This window comes from Onychomys torridus, chromosome 11 (assembly GCF_903995425.1).
Source record: "Onychomys torridus chromosome 11, mOncTor1.1, whole genome shotgun sequence".
Lineage (NCBI taxonomy): Eukaryota > Metazoa > Chordata > Mammalia > Rodentia > Cricetidae > Onychomys > Onychomys torridus.
The window spans coordinates 4,684,719-4,700,997 of NC_050453.1; the positions used below are offsets into that span (position 1 = coordinate 4,684,719).

At 44.9% G+C, this 16,279-nt stretch overlaps 1 protein-coding gene across 4 annotated transcripts in view; it reads left to right on the forward strand.

The window, feature by feature from the left end:
• Positions 1-16,279, forward strand: part of Rps6kc1 (ribosomal protein S6 kinase C1) — a 160,692-nt gene that overhangs the window by 43,398 nt on the left and 101,015 nt on the right. For all 4 annotated transcript variants that reach the window (XM_036202277.1, XM_036202279.1, XM_036202280.1 and 1 more), the window contains 2 exons: positions 2,393-2,486; positions 11,718-12,077. In XM_036202277.1, the coding sequence (XP_036058170.1) occupies positions 2,393-2,486; positions 11,718-12,077 (454 nt within the window). The remainder of the gene's footprint in view (positions 1-2,392; positions 2,487-11,717; positions 12,078-16,279) is intronic.

The following is a 16,279-nucleotide window of genomic DNA, read 5'->3' on the forward strand; positions in this document are numbered from 1 at the left end:
ATTTTTTTGACCTCCTTAGTTGACTGCAGAAGGGTGATCTGTTGAAGGACATTGCAGAGTCACAACCTAGAGTAGTCAGTCCATGGTGCCAATGTTGTCCCCAATGCTCTTCATGCTTCCTTTGTCATTGTTCTGGACACCAGGCTCAGGCCATGAATCTGCTGCTTATGTAAACCCAGTGTAGGGCTTCTGGGAGAAAGGCCAAGCGAAGTTAAGCTGCCTTCTCATGCTTCCCTGTTCTCTGTGGGAGTAGAGTCCTGGAGGATTTTGCCCTATTGAGATATGAAAGACAGGCTCAGAGACTGGTCTGGGTGTTAATGGAAGTTAGATGGGCTTTAAACACCGGAGACAAGGGACCTGCTCATTCTTTGTCTTTGATGTGGGATTGCTGATGTAGCTGCTGCCAACTTTGTTTCGGACATGCAGTGAGATGCACACGTTGACAGTCTGTGAAGATTGGACAGTTTAGGGGAAGTCAAACTGGCCTTGTCTGATACAGGCATTTACAGTAATAACATTTCCCCTGAGCATTCAGCCTCTGCATATATTTATTATATATATTATTTCCATTTTTCTTCAGTTCAGTGTCTTTTCTGATTTATCTGTAATTTCTCTGTTGACTCATTGGCTATCTAGAAGGGTGGTAACATCTAAATATTTCTTGATTTTCTGGTTTCTTCTGTTGTTTCTCTTTCTAATTGTTTTCATTGCTGTCATCTTCGCCTGTGTTGTCATCTATGCCCTCTTGGTTCTGTGTCTCTGTCTTATCTCTCTTCCTCTTCATCCTCGTGTTCTGAGGCAGGGTCTCACTTTGAAGCTCAGCGGTGTCGATCCTCAAGGGCCCCTGGGTGCTGGCTTACAGGCAGGCAAATGCAGGCCCACCTAGTCATTTTTTTCTTGTGATCAGAACACACAGTCTATGGTTTTAATCCCTGTAAATGGACTTATCCCCTAGCATGTCCTAGAGAACACTGCACACGTGCTTGAGGAGTACCTATTCTCTTGTCAGATAGACATGTATGAAGAGTTCACATTAGTGAATCTTATCAGGTGGAGAGGAGAGAGGGTTTCGCTTGGCATTTGATATGTTGATTCTAGTATTGGCACAAAAAACTGTTGAGAAGACCAAGATGGATGTTAGAGCACAAAGGAGTTAGTATTTCAATGATGTAATTGCTTAGGGATTAAACATCTGCTTGTCTGTGATTGGAGTGTTCGGTCCATGAAGTCCCGTCATGGTGTCCCCAACTGTACCACTCTGGTGACTGCTGTCTGAGTGGGACAAAGAGGCAATAGCCTTGAGGCCTGAATCTGTAAACTTAGAGATCCAAGTTTAGTTAATTTTTAAACAAGGTTTCACACTGTAGCCCAATATTTCCCAGTGGTCCGCCTGCCTTATGCCTTAGCCTCTCAAGTGCTAGGTTTACAGGTATGAACACCATACTTTGCTCAAAAAAAAATTTTTTTTTAAAAATATGTCTGTTCTCAGGAGTTAGGGCTCTTGCTGTTCTTGCAGAGGACCTGGGTCCAGTTCTTAGCACTCACATTAGGTGTGCACAGCTGCCTGTAACTCCAGTTCCAGGGACTCTTACACCTCTGGCTCTGTAGTCACTGTACACCTGTGGTGCACATACATCCATTCAGGCACACAAATCTACACATACAATAAAATAAAATGACTCTTTACTGAAGCTACCTTACATTTCTTTATGGTGTGCACAGGTGGCTTTCTCATATAAATGTCTTATCAGATCACCTGAGGTGCTGTTGATATGATATCATTTGTAATTTGATAAAATTTGATGGCTTTCTGATGAGCCCACAGTAGTTAAATGATCAGCCCTAAGGATACTGAGAGTTGTTTTCTTTTCTTTTTTCTTTTTTTTTTTTGGTAGTGGTGCATTAAAAAAAACTCTGTGACAGATTTTAAACAGTGTGCTTTCCCACTATAGCTAGTTATGGAGGTACACACCTTTGATTCCAGCATTCATGAAGCAGAGGCAAGCTTCTGAATTCTAGGCCAGCCTGGTCTACATAGTGGGTTTCAGGTCAGTGAGGGCTAGACAGTGAGACTCTGTCTAAAAAAAGTTACATTAAGCCTGGTAGTATTATTTAAAGATTACGAATTAAAAAGTATCAGATTATCTTTAGAGCAGCTTAGGTTTATAGAGAGATCCTTTAGAAGTCATGTACCCCTTGCATCCCCTATTTCACCCACGGAGTGTGGCTGTGGCACATCATTATAATCGAGCATGGCAGATGTACTTTCCTGTTCTGTAAAGGGGTAGGTCTGTGAAGTAGGTACTGCAAGTCTTGTGAATGCTTCTATGTTTATTGCTGATCTTTTTGTGCTCTTACTGACAAGGGGACACGATTGCTCTGTCCTTTTCAGGGTGGGATAATTAATGACGGCTCTGCGTTAATTGGTCCTGCTGAGGCATACCCAGATTCCCTGCCCGATGCCTTTCCTGAGTGTGGTGCCGAAGGTAAGACACTTTATTTTTCCTGTGTTTCAAAGGTTGCAGAAGATGTGAGTCACACTGCGTTGTAACAACAGCTGTCTACAGAGGAGGAAGGGCCTTCCTTTAGCTGACATCCCTTCCCTTTGGCTCTGCTCATCAGCACTGGTGATGTGATAGCTCACATTTAACCCACAGCTTTGCTCTTTCTTGCTGCGTAAGAAATAATGATTCACCAGGTTGTTCCCGGCAGCTTTGCTATGATAACATAATGAGGATGTTGGACCTCAGGAAGACATTTCATATAGACAATGCTCCTTGCTGTGTGAGTGCCTGATGGAGTCCACCCAGCCATACCTGACTCTTAGCCCATTTCACGGCCAACCTTAAATGGAGCTGTCACCTGGAAAGAATACTCCCAAGGCCTTTGTTTAATGTGTTTCCTAATCACACAAATTGCAACCAAAGCAATGCTTTGCTTTTAACCACTTTAATTCTCTCACTTTGTTTTTATTAAGCTGTACTTGAACTTACATGTAGATTTTAATATATGTCTTTCAGCTTTTGGATTTCCTAACTACTTTTTTTTTTTTTTTCTTTTTCTTTTCAAGACAGGGTTTCTCTGTATAGTCTTGGCTGTCTTAGAACTCGATCTATAGACCAGGCTGGCCTTGAACTCACAGAGATCCATCTGCCTCTGCCTTAACTACTGTTCTTTTAGGGCAAGTTATAGAATATTAAAAAAAGAGAGATTGGGATGGATGGGATGGATTTTTATAAATAAAACAATCAGATTTTTCTGAGCTAGCCTAGGTTTGGCTTGTCAGAGGTCATTCATAGATGAAATAATACACCTTGATGTCTGTCATGAGGGCTGACAAAGGAGGCTGAAACTCCTGACGGCCTGCTGGGAGGACCTGGGGATCTCCTTGGCACTGGGTGCAAAGGGTGCACCAATTAGACATTTGCTGCCACACTGCCCTAGATGTGCTGCTGTAGGACATCTTGGTTTGATAAGACTTGCAAGTTTCTGTCTGTTGTGTGGGCACATGTGTGTATACAGATGCAAATAGGTAGACACACTCACACACATGCACACACACACACTCATACACACTTACACACACTCACGTACCCTCGCTCTTTCATTTTCTTTTGGTGTTACCTCCTTGAGTAGAGATGTGCTCAGCTTGTAGTCTCTTCCTTTGCCTCCCATTCTTTTAGACCTGTATTCTGCAGTGCACACAGCCTGTGCCCAGGGCCTTCATGGAACTCTCCGAATCTGTGACTTCAGCCTCCGTTCTGCTGCAGTCACAGTAAAACATGCTGAGAGTTGTTTTACTTGATGATCCACCGTGCTGTTGAAGAGGATGACTGTTATCTGGGGCTGTTTTCATCAAGGGTTCTTGCATGGGTTTGGGAGTCTGCAGCCCCAGCTTGGGGGTGCTGCTGTGATTGTCACTCTAGAACTGGTTTCCGGGGGTGACTTTTCTGGTCTAGCTGATCTCTCTGTTGCTTTCGAGTCCCTGTTCCTGAGAAGGAAATAGCTGTCTCCTCCTGTGTATGTGCTGATGCTGTGATGCCCAGCAAAACCAGGAGAGCGAGCAAGATTTCTAGGGAGCACCAGTGAGGAGGTGACTCCGGGGTGATGGGTGCTTCTGTTTCTAACGTTAGCTTTGATTTGAGAATCCTGGGCTGTGATGGGGAGTAGCCTTTGGTGTCCACAGGGATTCTTAATTGCACATGGAGATCCACGTGAGGAGGGAGGCTACCCAGAGCCCATTTCATGTGGACGCTGTCATGGGTAGGAGTGGTTTGGAGGCCTGCCTGTACTTTGTGGTGATTTTTTTGGGGATGCTATTTTAAAATATTGAAGGGTGTTGAAAGTGAGCAGATGGCTGACGTCCTCTCCCTGCAGAGGCGTCTAAGCCTGGCTGGTCAGTTCTGCTGAGATGTCTCCTTCAGAGCCCCCCACTGGCCTGCTTCTCGTAGCTCCACCCTGCTTCCAACACTTCCACCACTGATTGGGAACCAGCTCAGACATGTGCCTGTGGGGCACATGGGCACATTCCAAACACAGCACTTGCCTGGATAGGAATCCAGCCTGGGGTGGGCCAGTCTATCTCATCAGGTCCCACAAGAACTACATTTATCTCCTCGGAAGGTGATGTCCTCTGGTGGTTCTACTTCATCACAGTTCCCCCGGGAACCACGCACACAAACTTCTGGAGAAGTCAAGTCCCAGAGACAGGCATGCTGAGTGGTTATTATTACGGTTGTTGTTTGCACTTTAAACATGGCATTGACAAATTCCAATTACTTCAAAGGGAAGTACTGATGGAAACATGAAAATATGGAATTTGTTTTTGTTTTAAGTACAGTGGAAGGAAGAACCCTCTTTCAGATTGCATAAAACAAGAATTTGATGGTTAAATTGGCAACTACTTTAGTGTGAAATCAAATTATGAAATGAGTTGGTTTTCAGACAAAATGTAACATTTTTCTTTAAATTTTTTTTTTTTAGATTTCCTATTTTATATGTATTAACTGCATATATGTTTGTGCACCTACATGTGTGTATGATGCTGTTGGAGGTCAGAAGTTTGTCAGGTTCCCTGGACCTGGAGTTCTGGACAGTGTGAGCTGGGACCTGAACCTGTAGGAGCATGTGCGCTTAACCACTGTCCAGCCCTACATATGACACGAATTCCGCTCTGTCTCCTTTGTCCAGAGCAGTTAGATGCACCCCTGAAAGATGAAAGGAGTACTAGTTGTTCACGAGCGTCTTTTTTCCATTTGAAACTTGTGTGTTTTATTAGAATTACTGAGATGGTGGGGGGGGTCATGGGAACACAGCCTTGGGGAGGGAGCACTTCTCTCCTCTTCTGGCTTGCGTGAGGGATGCAGGTGGCCTTGCTGCCAAACTGCTAGATTTTGGATAGCATTGTTTATTTATTTATTAGGACTAATTGGAAAGGTGCATTGTTATTTAAGTTGGATTAAAAAACAACTCTTTTATAAGGCTGGCTCAGGCCTCTGTGGTGGAGTGCTTGCCATCTCAGGTGTGAGGATCTGAGTTCAGATCCCGAAAACCCACGCAAAAGTCAGGTGCAGTCCCACCACTCCTACAGAGAGGGGAGGTGGAGGCAGGAGACGCCCCAGAAGTGTGTAAGCCAGCTAGCCTGGGGTGTGCTGTGTCATCTGTGTCCATGCTAACACATACAAACATGCATGACATACGTACATGAAAATACAGAGGGTAAAAATACCCTCCCTTTGTTTTAAGTTTTTCTTTGTGTTATTTTTATTTAGTGAATTTAATGTTTGTGCTTCGAGGCAGTCACTTTAAATATGAATATACTTCAGTTGGTCAGCTAACTAATAACGTAAGTCTGTTTTAAGATTATCCTAAAGTGTGGATGGTGCAGAGTATCATGACAAAATACAAAATCCAACTAAAAGCAGTTTACATTTGAAATAGAAGTTTTGTCCTACAAATGTCCACAAGATGGCACCATGAGAACTCAAATCCCAGGGCTGGGCTTCCTCTCCTCCCTCTGTGCCCTAGTGGAGTGAGTGCCTGTCAGCCTGAAGGAGGTCTGCTTTTTGTTCTTACGTGCTTGTCTGCTCACCACTGTTCACTGTCTAATTACATTTGCTTCAGTGGGAACGCTTTCTTAAGATGAGCACAGTTGAACAAGGGCTGGTGGTGCACACCTGTAGTCCCTGCATGCACCTGGGAGATGGAGGCAGGCACATCAGGAATCGAAGGCCAGACTCACCTACACAGTGAGTTTAAGGTTAGCATGGGCTACAGAGTTCCTTTCTCAAAATACCAAACCAATCAAAACCCAACGAATAAACAATAAAGGTAAACACATACGTGAGTGTATATCATTGTATGTATGTTGCTTGAAGAATAGGGGGCACTCCAGGGCTGTTGAGGGTAGCACTGGATATTTGGAACTTTGTGGCAGGGTGAGTGGGCCAAATAAAAAGTTCATGATTTGTTAGGTCACCTGGGTTTTGGATTAGAAGGGGCATTAGATGTTATACAAATGCCCCCTCCTTTTCATTTAGACACTAGAGTTTGGCAGTAGTCAAGTAAATACTTGGTTCTGTTTGGTAACTCCCAGAACTTTGACTTGCTGTGAAGGGATGAGCGCATATTTGGTGGAGGAAGCTCAGGGTGTGTCCAGAAAGATGGTTTAGCACTTGCTGAGTTCAGTTCCTAGAATCCATGTTGGATGGCTTCACAACCTCTTGTAACTCCAGCTCTAGGGGATCTCATGCCCTATTCTGGCCTCAGAGGGACCTGCATGGACATAGCATGTCCACTTCTACACATGCATGTATAGGGTAGCAGAATTGGAACCTGGACTCTACAGAAAGATGGGCAGTGGGACAACAGGCCCTTGGGCCGAAAGGGAGCTGGGGCAGAGCTTAGTCATGTTCTCGCTTGGCTGTACTTGAAGCCTGTTCTGTTCCCAGTGGATGCACAGCAGGGTCTCTGGGACTTTTGGTAGTTTCTCAAAGGTAAAGTTTAGGCTTGTTATTAACCTTGGGACTGTCAAAGGCTGGTTCTTCTTGGTCCGTAGCCATTGCTAGCTATTGAGTAAGTAGCACGGTTGTGTTTAGCATACAGCTCTGGATTTAGGGATTTTCTCACAAACATATTTAGAAGGGCCCGTTTCTTTTCTTTTTAAAAATGTATTCTTCAACAATTTCCTAAATGCATATAATACATCCCTACACCCTCTCACACTTCCCCACTCTTTCTGGACCCCTTCTTCTCCCCAACTAATTTCCCTCCTGCTTTTCCCTATTTAATTTTAACGGCCCACTGAGTTTAGTTGGCTTGCTGATTAGTGTGGGTGTGTGGCTGTTAACTGAAGCATAGGTTTCTTTCCATGGCTACACTACTGGAGAAAAATGACTGCTCTCTCAGCAGCCACTAACTGCCACCAGCTCCCCAGCTAGGGTGGGACCTCATGAGCCTCTCCTCTAAGAAGGGCTTGATCAGATCCATCCTGTCAGGTCCTAGTGCCTTCCGCCTCCTGGTAATCTTGGTTCTGGCTGGGTGCTCTTTGCTGTGCATATAGCAGGAGTGACTGCTGCTGGGATAAGTAGAAACTCCCTTTGGTTGACTGTGGCAATGTTTGAACCGCAGAGTTGAGTAGAGGTGATGGGCTAATAGTAACGAGGCCATGTGTTTTATATATAGTCACCCATGAGAGGCCACCTGTTGTCAAAGGAGGCCGATCTCTTTGTGCAGATGGTCTTCAAATGCGGGGTTCTGATGGCTCATAGTATAAAGCTCCTGTGTGTGGCAGCTCAACCTTTCCCCCAGGCCCGTCTTTCAGAGATGGTGTCCTAGGCAGATTTCGCTATACTGCCTGACTCTGAGCAGTTCAAAGCCCAGAGGTGAGGGCAGGCAGGTGGACTGGGATGCTAAACACACCCCTCGTGTCTGTAGCTGCTTTTTAACAAGTCACCTGGGGCCCTCTAATAGCACCGAGACTGGAATCTCTGTGATCCACACCCGGAGGCAGGAGACTTTCATGGAACCTTTGACTTCCCCTTGTATCACTTCCAAAAGAGGCAAGGGTTTTGAGTGATGGTGCTGTGGAAGGGTGCGCCTGCTACTCTGCTCATGTCCTAAGGGTCCCTGTCAGAATGGCTTGGCTTCAGGTTGGTTTAACTTTGACAGGTAGTCTGTGATTGTAAAAGTACCCATGCTGCCCTGCCCCACCCTCTTCCTCCTCAGCGAGACTCACAGCCTGTAATGTGGTTGTCGCTCCCTGTCTCATACTTACTCACTCCCTGTCTGGGTTGTAGTCTCCACTTCACGGGATGCTCAGATATAGTTTTACATAAAACAAGCTGAGTTGTAGGACCATATCAAGTTGCTGAGCAAGACTTTTTTATTAGCAGATGTACTTAAGTAAATAAAGTAGGTATTGACTTTTATGTGTCATGTCTATATATCTGTAAGTGTGCCCATATGTACATTGGTGTTTTTACACATTGTATCCATATACATCTGTATGTGTGCACAATACACATGTATATTTACACTTCTATCTATATAGCTATACATGTGTGTACATATATATGAGTAGTTACATTTTATATATACAACTAACACACACACATATACATGTGTGTATATTTACCTATCATGTCTCTCTGTACATCTATATGTGTGCACATATATATGTAGTTTGGATTATGTTTGCTGATAAAACGAAGTTGTAAAAGCAGGAGGAAGTGAAACTATGTTCTTAGATTTTTGTGGTCAAAAGCCAAGAAACTGAGTGAACATAATCACCTGCTTGCCTTCTGGTCCTGTTGGGAATGGGAAATCAGGCGCAGCGTTGAACAGCCATGAGATGGAGGAAGGGGAGGTTCTGGTGAGAGGGCTGTGTGGCTGATGGAGCACTGCTCAAGTCAGGAGGCATTGGATAACACACAGAAGCTCCCAGCTCTTTCCTTCTCTAATTATCTGGATATGCAGAATTTTCCTCCAGCCAAACGTTTATTAGTTTCAGTGTGGTAGTTAGACAATGGCAACATTTAAGGAAATAAGTTTGCATTGACACATATGAAGTATTTTAAAATTACTCAAAAAGTTAAAATAGTTTTTAGAATAGTGGGTGAATAACTTTTGGATGCTATAGGAAGATTTTGACTATGAAATGCTATCTACCAGATGCTGTCTTCGTCTAGAATGCCAAGAACTGACCTGATGTTCCCCATGGTCTAGTAACATCCATTTGAAGCTGTGGATTTAATGAAATCTGTTCCTTTTTGGGAACAAGGTAGTTCTTAATAGGGACCCCAAGAATTTGAAAGAAAAAAAAGAGCAAATGAAAACAGTGCTATATTGACAAGGTGCCAAAGTTGTGTGTAAAGCTGATTTGAACATGGACTTAGCTGCTGGTCACATGTTCTTACTCTTACTTTATTTGATAGGAAGTGAGCAATTGAGGCTACCACTGGCTGACAAACTGGTCCCCAGCTGTTTTCCTATGGCCTGTGAGCTGAGAGTGGTTTTTTTTTTTTTTTTATGTTTTTAAATGTTTGAAAACCACAAAGGATATTAGCTTTTGATGTGACATTACATGCAATTAAAGTTTCAGGGCCCACAACTAAAATGTTAGTAAAGCCCAGCCGTGCTCATGTGTCGGGGTGGGCAGCGTGGAAACGAGTGGTTACAGCAGGCCTGACGTATGAACTTCCCAGCTCTCCACAGACAGGAATTGGCTGATCCCTGCCTTAGAACTGTGTCGTCTGATCAGCCTGCACTTTGCATTCTTAGTGTTGACTCCTGTGGAGAGAGCTTTCTTTCAAAATGCCTTCTTCTGGAAACTGGACATTTTATAGTCAGTGGTAGTGCTGGCCAGAGATGTAGTTCAGTGGTAGGATGCTTGTGGTGGATTTGATCCCTAGAATCATCAAAAAACCAAACCAAACCAAACCCTTCCAAAAATCAAAGCCGGGAGACAGCAGTGCAGATCTCTGGCAGTGTCTAAACTGCTTCAGGCAATGTGATCTTGAGTCTTGTCTCAGAATCAGCAGTTTGGTGAATGGTTGAGACCTGTATGTGTTCCTGAGATCTCCAAGGATTCACAAGGCCAAACCCTTTTTAATAATGCAGTCACCTGGGATGTTTTTTTCTGCACTGACCTTTGCACTGAATGTCACACACAGAAGCAATGAGGAGCCAACTGTTGGACACGGAAGAACTAAGATTGGTTATTGTACATGCTCACGGCATAGCAGCAGTGCAATGCCTCCTCTGAGTGCTCTTGAGAGGGCAGTGAGCAGTGTGCCTGCTGTCCATCACAGCCCAGCACACTGGGAAGCACACACCGTGCCTGCAAGGGGAAGGCGGCTGTGAGCAGTGGAGCTGAGCTGAGGAGCCACTTGCTCACAGGAGGCCATTTTGCTTAAATCAGTAGTGGGTAAACAGATGTTGTCACACTTGTGTGTTTGGTACATTTTCTTCTTGAAGTAAAGTGAGCTGAGTCATTAAAGCAGGTCGGGGAGTAGACTGTCTCACCATTAGTGACACCAGCAGTGACAAATAGTACGAGCTGTTCTCCTCCCCAGGTTTGGATTTTTGTATCCTCTTTGTCTGTTTGAATTTGAGTTTCCCAGTGTGATTTTTATACCATAATAAAGAAATGAGAGGTTGATATTTGGAAGATCTGTAGTACCCAGGGAACTGACATTTTAAAAATAAATGATTTGTCAGGCTATAAACAGCATAGATAAAAGATTATTCAAGACAGACTGATGGATTTAAATGTAGTGAACCAACAAATTTCATTGTTTAGATTTTATGTGTTCTGCATTGCAACCAGCTTTCATAAGAGAGCAGCAGCGTAGAGTTTTGGTGTCATATAGAGAAACAGTAGTAGCTGGGCGGTGGTGGCGCACGCCTTTAATCCCAGCACTCAGGAGGCAGAGGCAGGCGGATCTCTGTGAGTTCAAGGCCAGCCTGGTCTACAGAGCGAGATCCAGGACAGGCACCAAAACTACACAGAGAAACTCTGTCTCAAAAAACCACAAAAAAGAAAAGAAAGAAAAAAAAGAGAGAGAGAGAGAGAGAAAAACAGTAGAATGACAAGGCTCAGCAGATAAAAGTGTTTGCTAAGCGTAATGAGTTGAGTTGGGTCTCCAAGCCGGACATGGTAGAAGGGAAGAACTGACCACCACACAAGCCCCCCTCCAAGAATAACAAAAGGGAAAAACAGCAAACTCAATATCTTACAACACTTTCTCTTTTATCCACATCTTCCAACCACAACTGTGTGATGACAGATAGGAGTCAAGGGTCAGAAAGTCCTCATGTTCTGTTCAGCCAGACACTGAGACTTGAAAAATGTCAAAAGATCGCCACTTCTTCCAATAAGTTCTCTTTTGTTTTGACAAATGTAGTTAGTTTTCATTACATTTATTAATATTTTAATAGATTTATTTTTATCTTGTATGAGTGTTTGCCTGCATGTATTAATATGTACCACATGTGTGCCTGGTGCCCTCAGAGGCCAGAAGAGGGTGTTGAACCCCTTGGAACTGAAGTTACAGGCAGCGCAGCATCCGATGAACCAAGCTGAGAAAATCTGCTGGAACCTTTCAGCCACCAGTAGGCCACACTGCCCTGGCTGAGCTGGTTATGGGAGGATGGGCAGTGTGTGTGCCCTGTGGCTACTGCCAGCCTCATGTTGTCTCCTTTCTTCCTCATTCCAGGCTTCTCCAGTGACAGCGACCTCCTGTCCCTCACTGTTGACGTGGACTCTCTTGTAGAGGTAGATGATGGAATGGCTTCCCGTCAGGGTTCTCCCAGTAAAACTTTTGGTCTGAGTCTGTCTGCGGATTCTTCGGCAGCAGGGGCTGCTGCATCTGACGGTGAGCCAAGCAGAGCAGAAGACCGGGAAAGCCGAAGCCTCTTCCCCAGCAGCTTGAAGCCCAGGCTTGGCAGGAGAGATTACCTGGAGAAGGCCGGGGAACTCATCAAGCTGGCCGTGAAGAAGGAGGAAGAAGATGACTATGAAGCTGCTTCTGACTTTTACAGGAAGGGCGTTGATCTGCTCCTAGAAGGTGTGCAAGGTATGGTTTTGCCCACAGTCTTGTCCTGGCACACTTATGCACTGTGAGGAGATGAGAAATGTCTGTTCTGTGCCCGACACTCTGTGTCTCCTGTGTTCAGGGCTGGAAATAAGAAAGCCACATCAGTGACATCATTGCAGGTGCTTGGCACTCTGAGCAATGTACAAAAATGGATTACTTCCAAGAGCAGCATCCCTGAATGCGCTGAGTGGCAGCCTTCCTCCTGTGACAGCACGCACGGAGGGCGATGCTGCAGACTGTCCCTGAGTTTACTCAGTGGACTCTGACAGTGGAGAAGGGGACGCTCATGGTCTGTCCACCACTCTGCTCTTTGTTAGCTGCCGTGACTGTCACCTTCACCTAGTCAGTGCAAGTGACAGGAATATGTGGAGCTGAGCATGCTTTAGTGTCTCTAAGTAGAACTTACTTTGTTTAATGCACCAGGCTTTATTTTTGTTCTCTTCATCTCAGACACAGAATAAAGTGCCCTGTAGTGAGTGAAGCGACTTCCTGCATAGGACGTCATAGTCAAAGACTGATGGCACTTTCTTCAGTGTCTAAGCCTTTGCTCTTTGTTCTGTTGATCTGCTTCCATCTACTAACACTTCCCTTCACTATGTTCTCTCAGTACACCTGGCGTCCTGTTATTCTAGAACCTTCTGCCCTCTTTCTGGAGTGTGTGGTGTTTCCACACTGCTTCTTGTCAAGCATTTTGACTGAATTTCTTCTTAAAGAACACTTTTTTAGGTTTCATTTTATGTGTATGAGTGTTTGCCTGTGTGTATGTCTGTGCATGTACTACTAGACCTTGATGCCCTGGGAAGAAGGCATCAGATCCCCCAGAACTGAAATTACAGAAGTCGTGAGCTGCTGTGTGGGTGCTGGGAACTGAACCCAGGTCCCCTGGAAGAGCGAAAAGTGCGCTTAACCGCTGAGCCTTCTCTCTGGCCGCAGATTCTTCCTTTTAGCCTTCATTTCTACCTGTGGGTTACCTAGTGCCCCAGGTGCCCTAACTTCTGGAGGCTTTTTTTTTTTTTTTACAAGTTTTGTTTTATCTCTCCAAGTGACCCTTTATGACTCTGTACAGTTATGAAGACTGCTTTTTAATTTTATTTTTAGTTTATGGGGGGAGGCAGGCATGTGCGTGTGAGTGTGTTTTGCCCACAGAAGCAAGAGACCCCCCTGAGCTGGAGATGTAGTTTGTTGGGAGCCGCCTGATACTATGGATCTTCTGGAAGAGCAGGATGTGCTGTTCACCACTGAGCCACCTCTCCAGCCCCCATTGGAGGCTTTTTATTGGCCAGGGAAGTACATGTGTATGTTTGCTAACTGCTGCTTATCTAGCGTTTTCACTGGTTCTCTTCTTTTACAAAAAGGGGTCTGAGACACTCTTTCCAGCCATGTATTCCCTAATTTCTAGGGTTTTGTTGCTGTTCTTAGCTCTCTCGCCCTCTGCTCTCTTAGGGCTTTACCCTAGGTGAATTCTCCTGCTGTCATGCTAGGGAGTCTCAGGAGTGCAGAGACGATTGTGTCCCATTGTCCTCTTTAACTGGAGTTGCAGCCTGATTCAGAGGTTGGGTCACAGAGCTGCTGACATCTGTGTATGTGGAGACAAAAGGAGTGGGCTCTGTTTCCTTTTTGGCTGGTAGTTGTCTTGCTGATGTTGCTGGATGCATTCGTTTGACTGTGACATGGAGTTTCAAGAGCTGATTCTGGGAACTTCAGTATTTAAAATTTTATTTTAGCTGTAAGTTTTAACATTTCAAATTGAGAAACTAACTCTGAAGTCATTTGTTTTCACCTTTTGATTGGTAGATGATTTTGGACCATTTTATTTTTCACACCTTTCATAGTCTCGCTGGGGTTTGTGTGTGGAGTGTTCTGTCTAAAGGGCTCTTAATTTCTCTTCTTACCCTAACTGTCATGTGTAATTGGGGTTTGCAGTGGGATGAGTTGCAGAATATCTGCTCTGATGCTTCTCCTTTTTTTCCAAACATAATATACCAGCTTGCTAAGACATCATGGATATTTAGTTAGCATAGGTGAGCCATATCATTGTGACATCTTTCTGTCTAAAAGTTACTTGTACTTAATAGGGACACTTCATAATGTTGCCACTTGATGGCACCAGACAAATAAAAACCATTGCTCCACCATGAGAAATATATATGAAGATCAGCAAGTGACAGACGATTCAGTTGGTTTGTTAACTCTGCTGATTATAGTGGGTTGTATCTCCAATTCGCTACAAAGCTCACTGAGCGTCTAAGTCCAGTTAGCTGTTTAAGTTGTATCTGTCTTTCTATGCATGTCTGTCTGAAACCGCAGTGTTCTGTCTGCTCCTGATAGGGTTTCATTGTTAAGGCACCATCCAGAAAGAGAGCAGTTGACCTACTGCTTGTATTGTTTTCTGTTTACTCACCACAAATGGCTTTATTCAGACAGACTGGGAACCTCAGTTACTGAGTTCAGTTTTCTGTTCTCACTCAGCTCCCATCTATGGAATTCTGATTCTTTATAAGGAATGTGTTTCAGCCCATGCAGTTTTGCATGTGACAGTGTGTAGAATATGACGTCAGAGTGGTGAGCACAGTCTGAGGACTCTGCTAAAGTACAGTGCTCACCACCCTGTGGACCTGTGGACCTTGTCCTTGGTCTCTAGCTGTACTTGGTTTGGCATTCATGCTCAGAAAAGACCCCTCCTTGGGGAAGGTTTGTCCTGGTGTGACAGTTCTGTCACTAAAACGTCCTTGGAGTCAGTACCACTACACATAAATGACCACAGCTCAGCTCTTTCCATGGCAGTTGTTCTCGGGCGGTTTGGGTCTGCATGCTTTGGGTAGTGACTATTTCGGGGCCCCTGGTAATCCAGGGGGAAGCCTTTCATAGAGAAGCCTGCAAGTTTTGTCTATGGTTCTCACGGGTTGGGGGCCTGTCAGGTTGTCGTAGAGCTGGTGGAATGCTGGTGTTTTTCTCACGGACTAGCATTTTCACAGCAGAGACTAATGCAAGCAGAGTGGTACAGACCAGAAGTGCGTCCTGTGGGGGCGGGGGAGTGCTTTGCCCTCTGTGAACCTGACTTTGCTGGAGATGGTTCGCAAAAGAAAGTACTGTTTTCCAGACTCTCAGGTTGCTATGGATTTAAAAGAGAAAGTCTGAAAGTCAAGGTTGCAGGAATAAACCTGAACCTTTGTAGAGGATGGGTAGTCCATTCCACACCATCCTTCCTGTGTCCTCAGAGTAGGCTTCTTGGAGAGTTAGAATAATACAGCATGGCAAATGGATGCCAAAAGGTGCTAATGAATTGTTGCAGCAGCAGCGGCGGTGGCAGCAGCCTGTCATGTGTTAACTGCCCGTCACAGCACCAGCTTTTAAATTTTCAGGAAAGCCAAGCCGAATTCTAGTAGTCACACTGGGCATTGTCTAGGCACACTGCAATTTAGAGGGTGCAAATAGTTGGTGCAATGACCCTATAATCTTGGCACTTACTTAGCAAGAATAGTTATTTAAGACAGGAATCTGCCAGATGGCAAACATTGTTCCTATACCCACCTCTGGTCCCCCTGGGAATCACAGAGCTGATCTTGCTGCCTTTGACTGGTGTGTCTTGGTTGCCAAAGTGACATGTTTACTGCCTTTGAGGTGATCTCAAACCCTCACTTTGAGGTGAGGAGGCCGAGGCCTTCCTGGGGTCGTGCGCCGTAGTCGGGGCAGTGATGTTGAGCTGAGGTTCAGTCTAGGCTTTTCCACACACAGACCTGGTTTCTTGGCTGTGGTGCTGCCCGGTGCAGTACCAGTGTGGCAGCCCTCACCCACTCCTCTCCTGATCAGATGAGCTTTGTGATCCGGAGACACACGTTTGGTTGCATACTGAACTCGATTTTGCAGATTCCTCCTCTTTCCATCTCCTGTTCCTTGACCATCCAGGTGAACATCCTACAAGCATTGTTCACATGTATGTACCATGCACAGAGATGGAGAATTAAGTCATGTTTGTGATGGCTCTTCCTGCTGTATGTGTCTGTGGTGTGTGGTAAAATGGTGTACATCTCCTAAGAAGGTTTGGTGTTTTCTGTCCAGCTACAACTGTTTTTCAGGGACTTGGTGGCAGTGCCACAGTTGACCCTCTCCCCTCCCCCTATTTCCTTTTCCCTTGATATCCCCAGTACACATTAGGAAGGAGATTTATAATGAAAAGATCT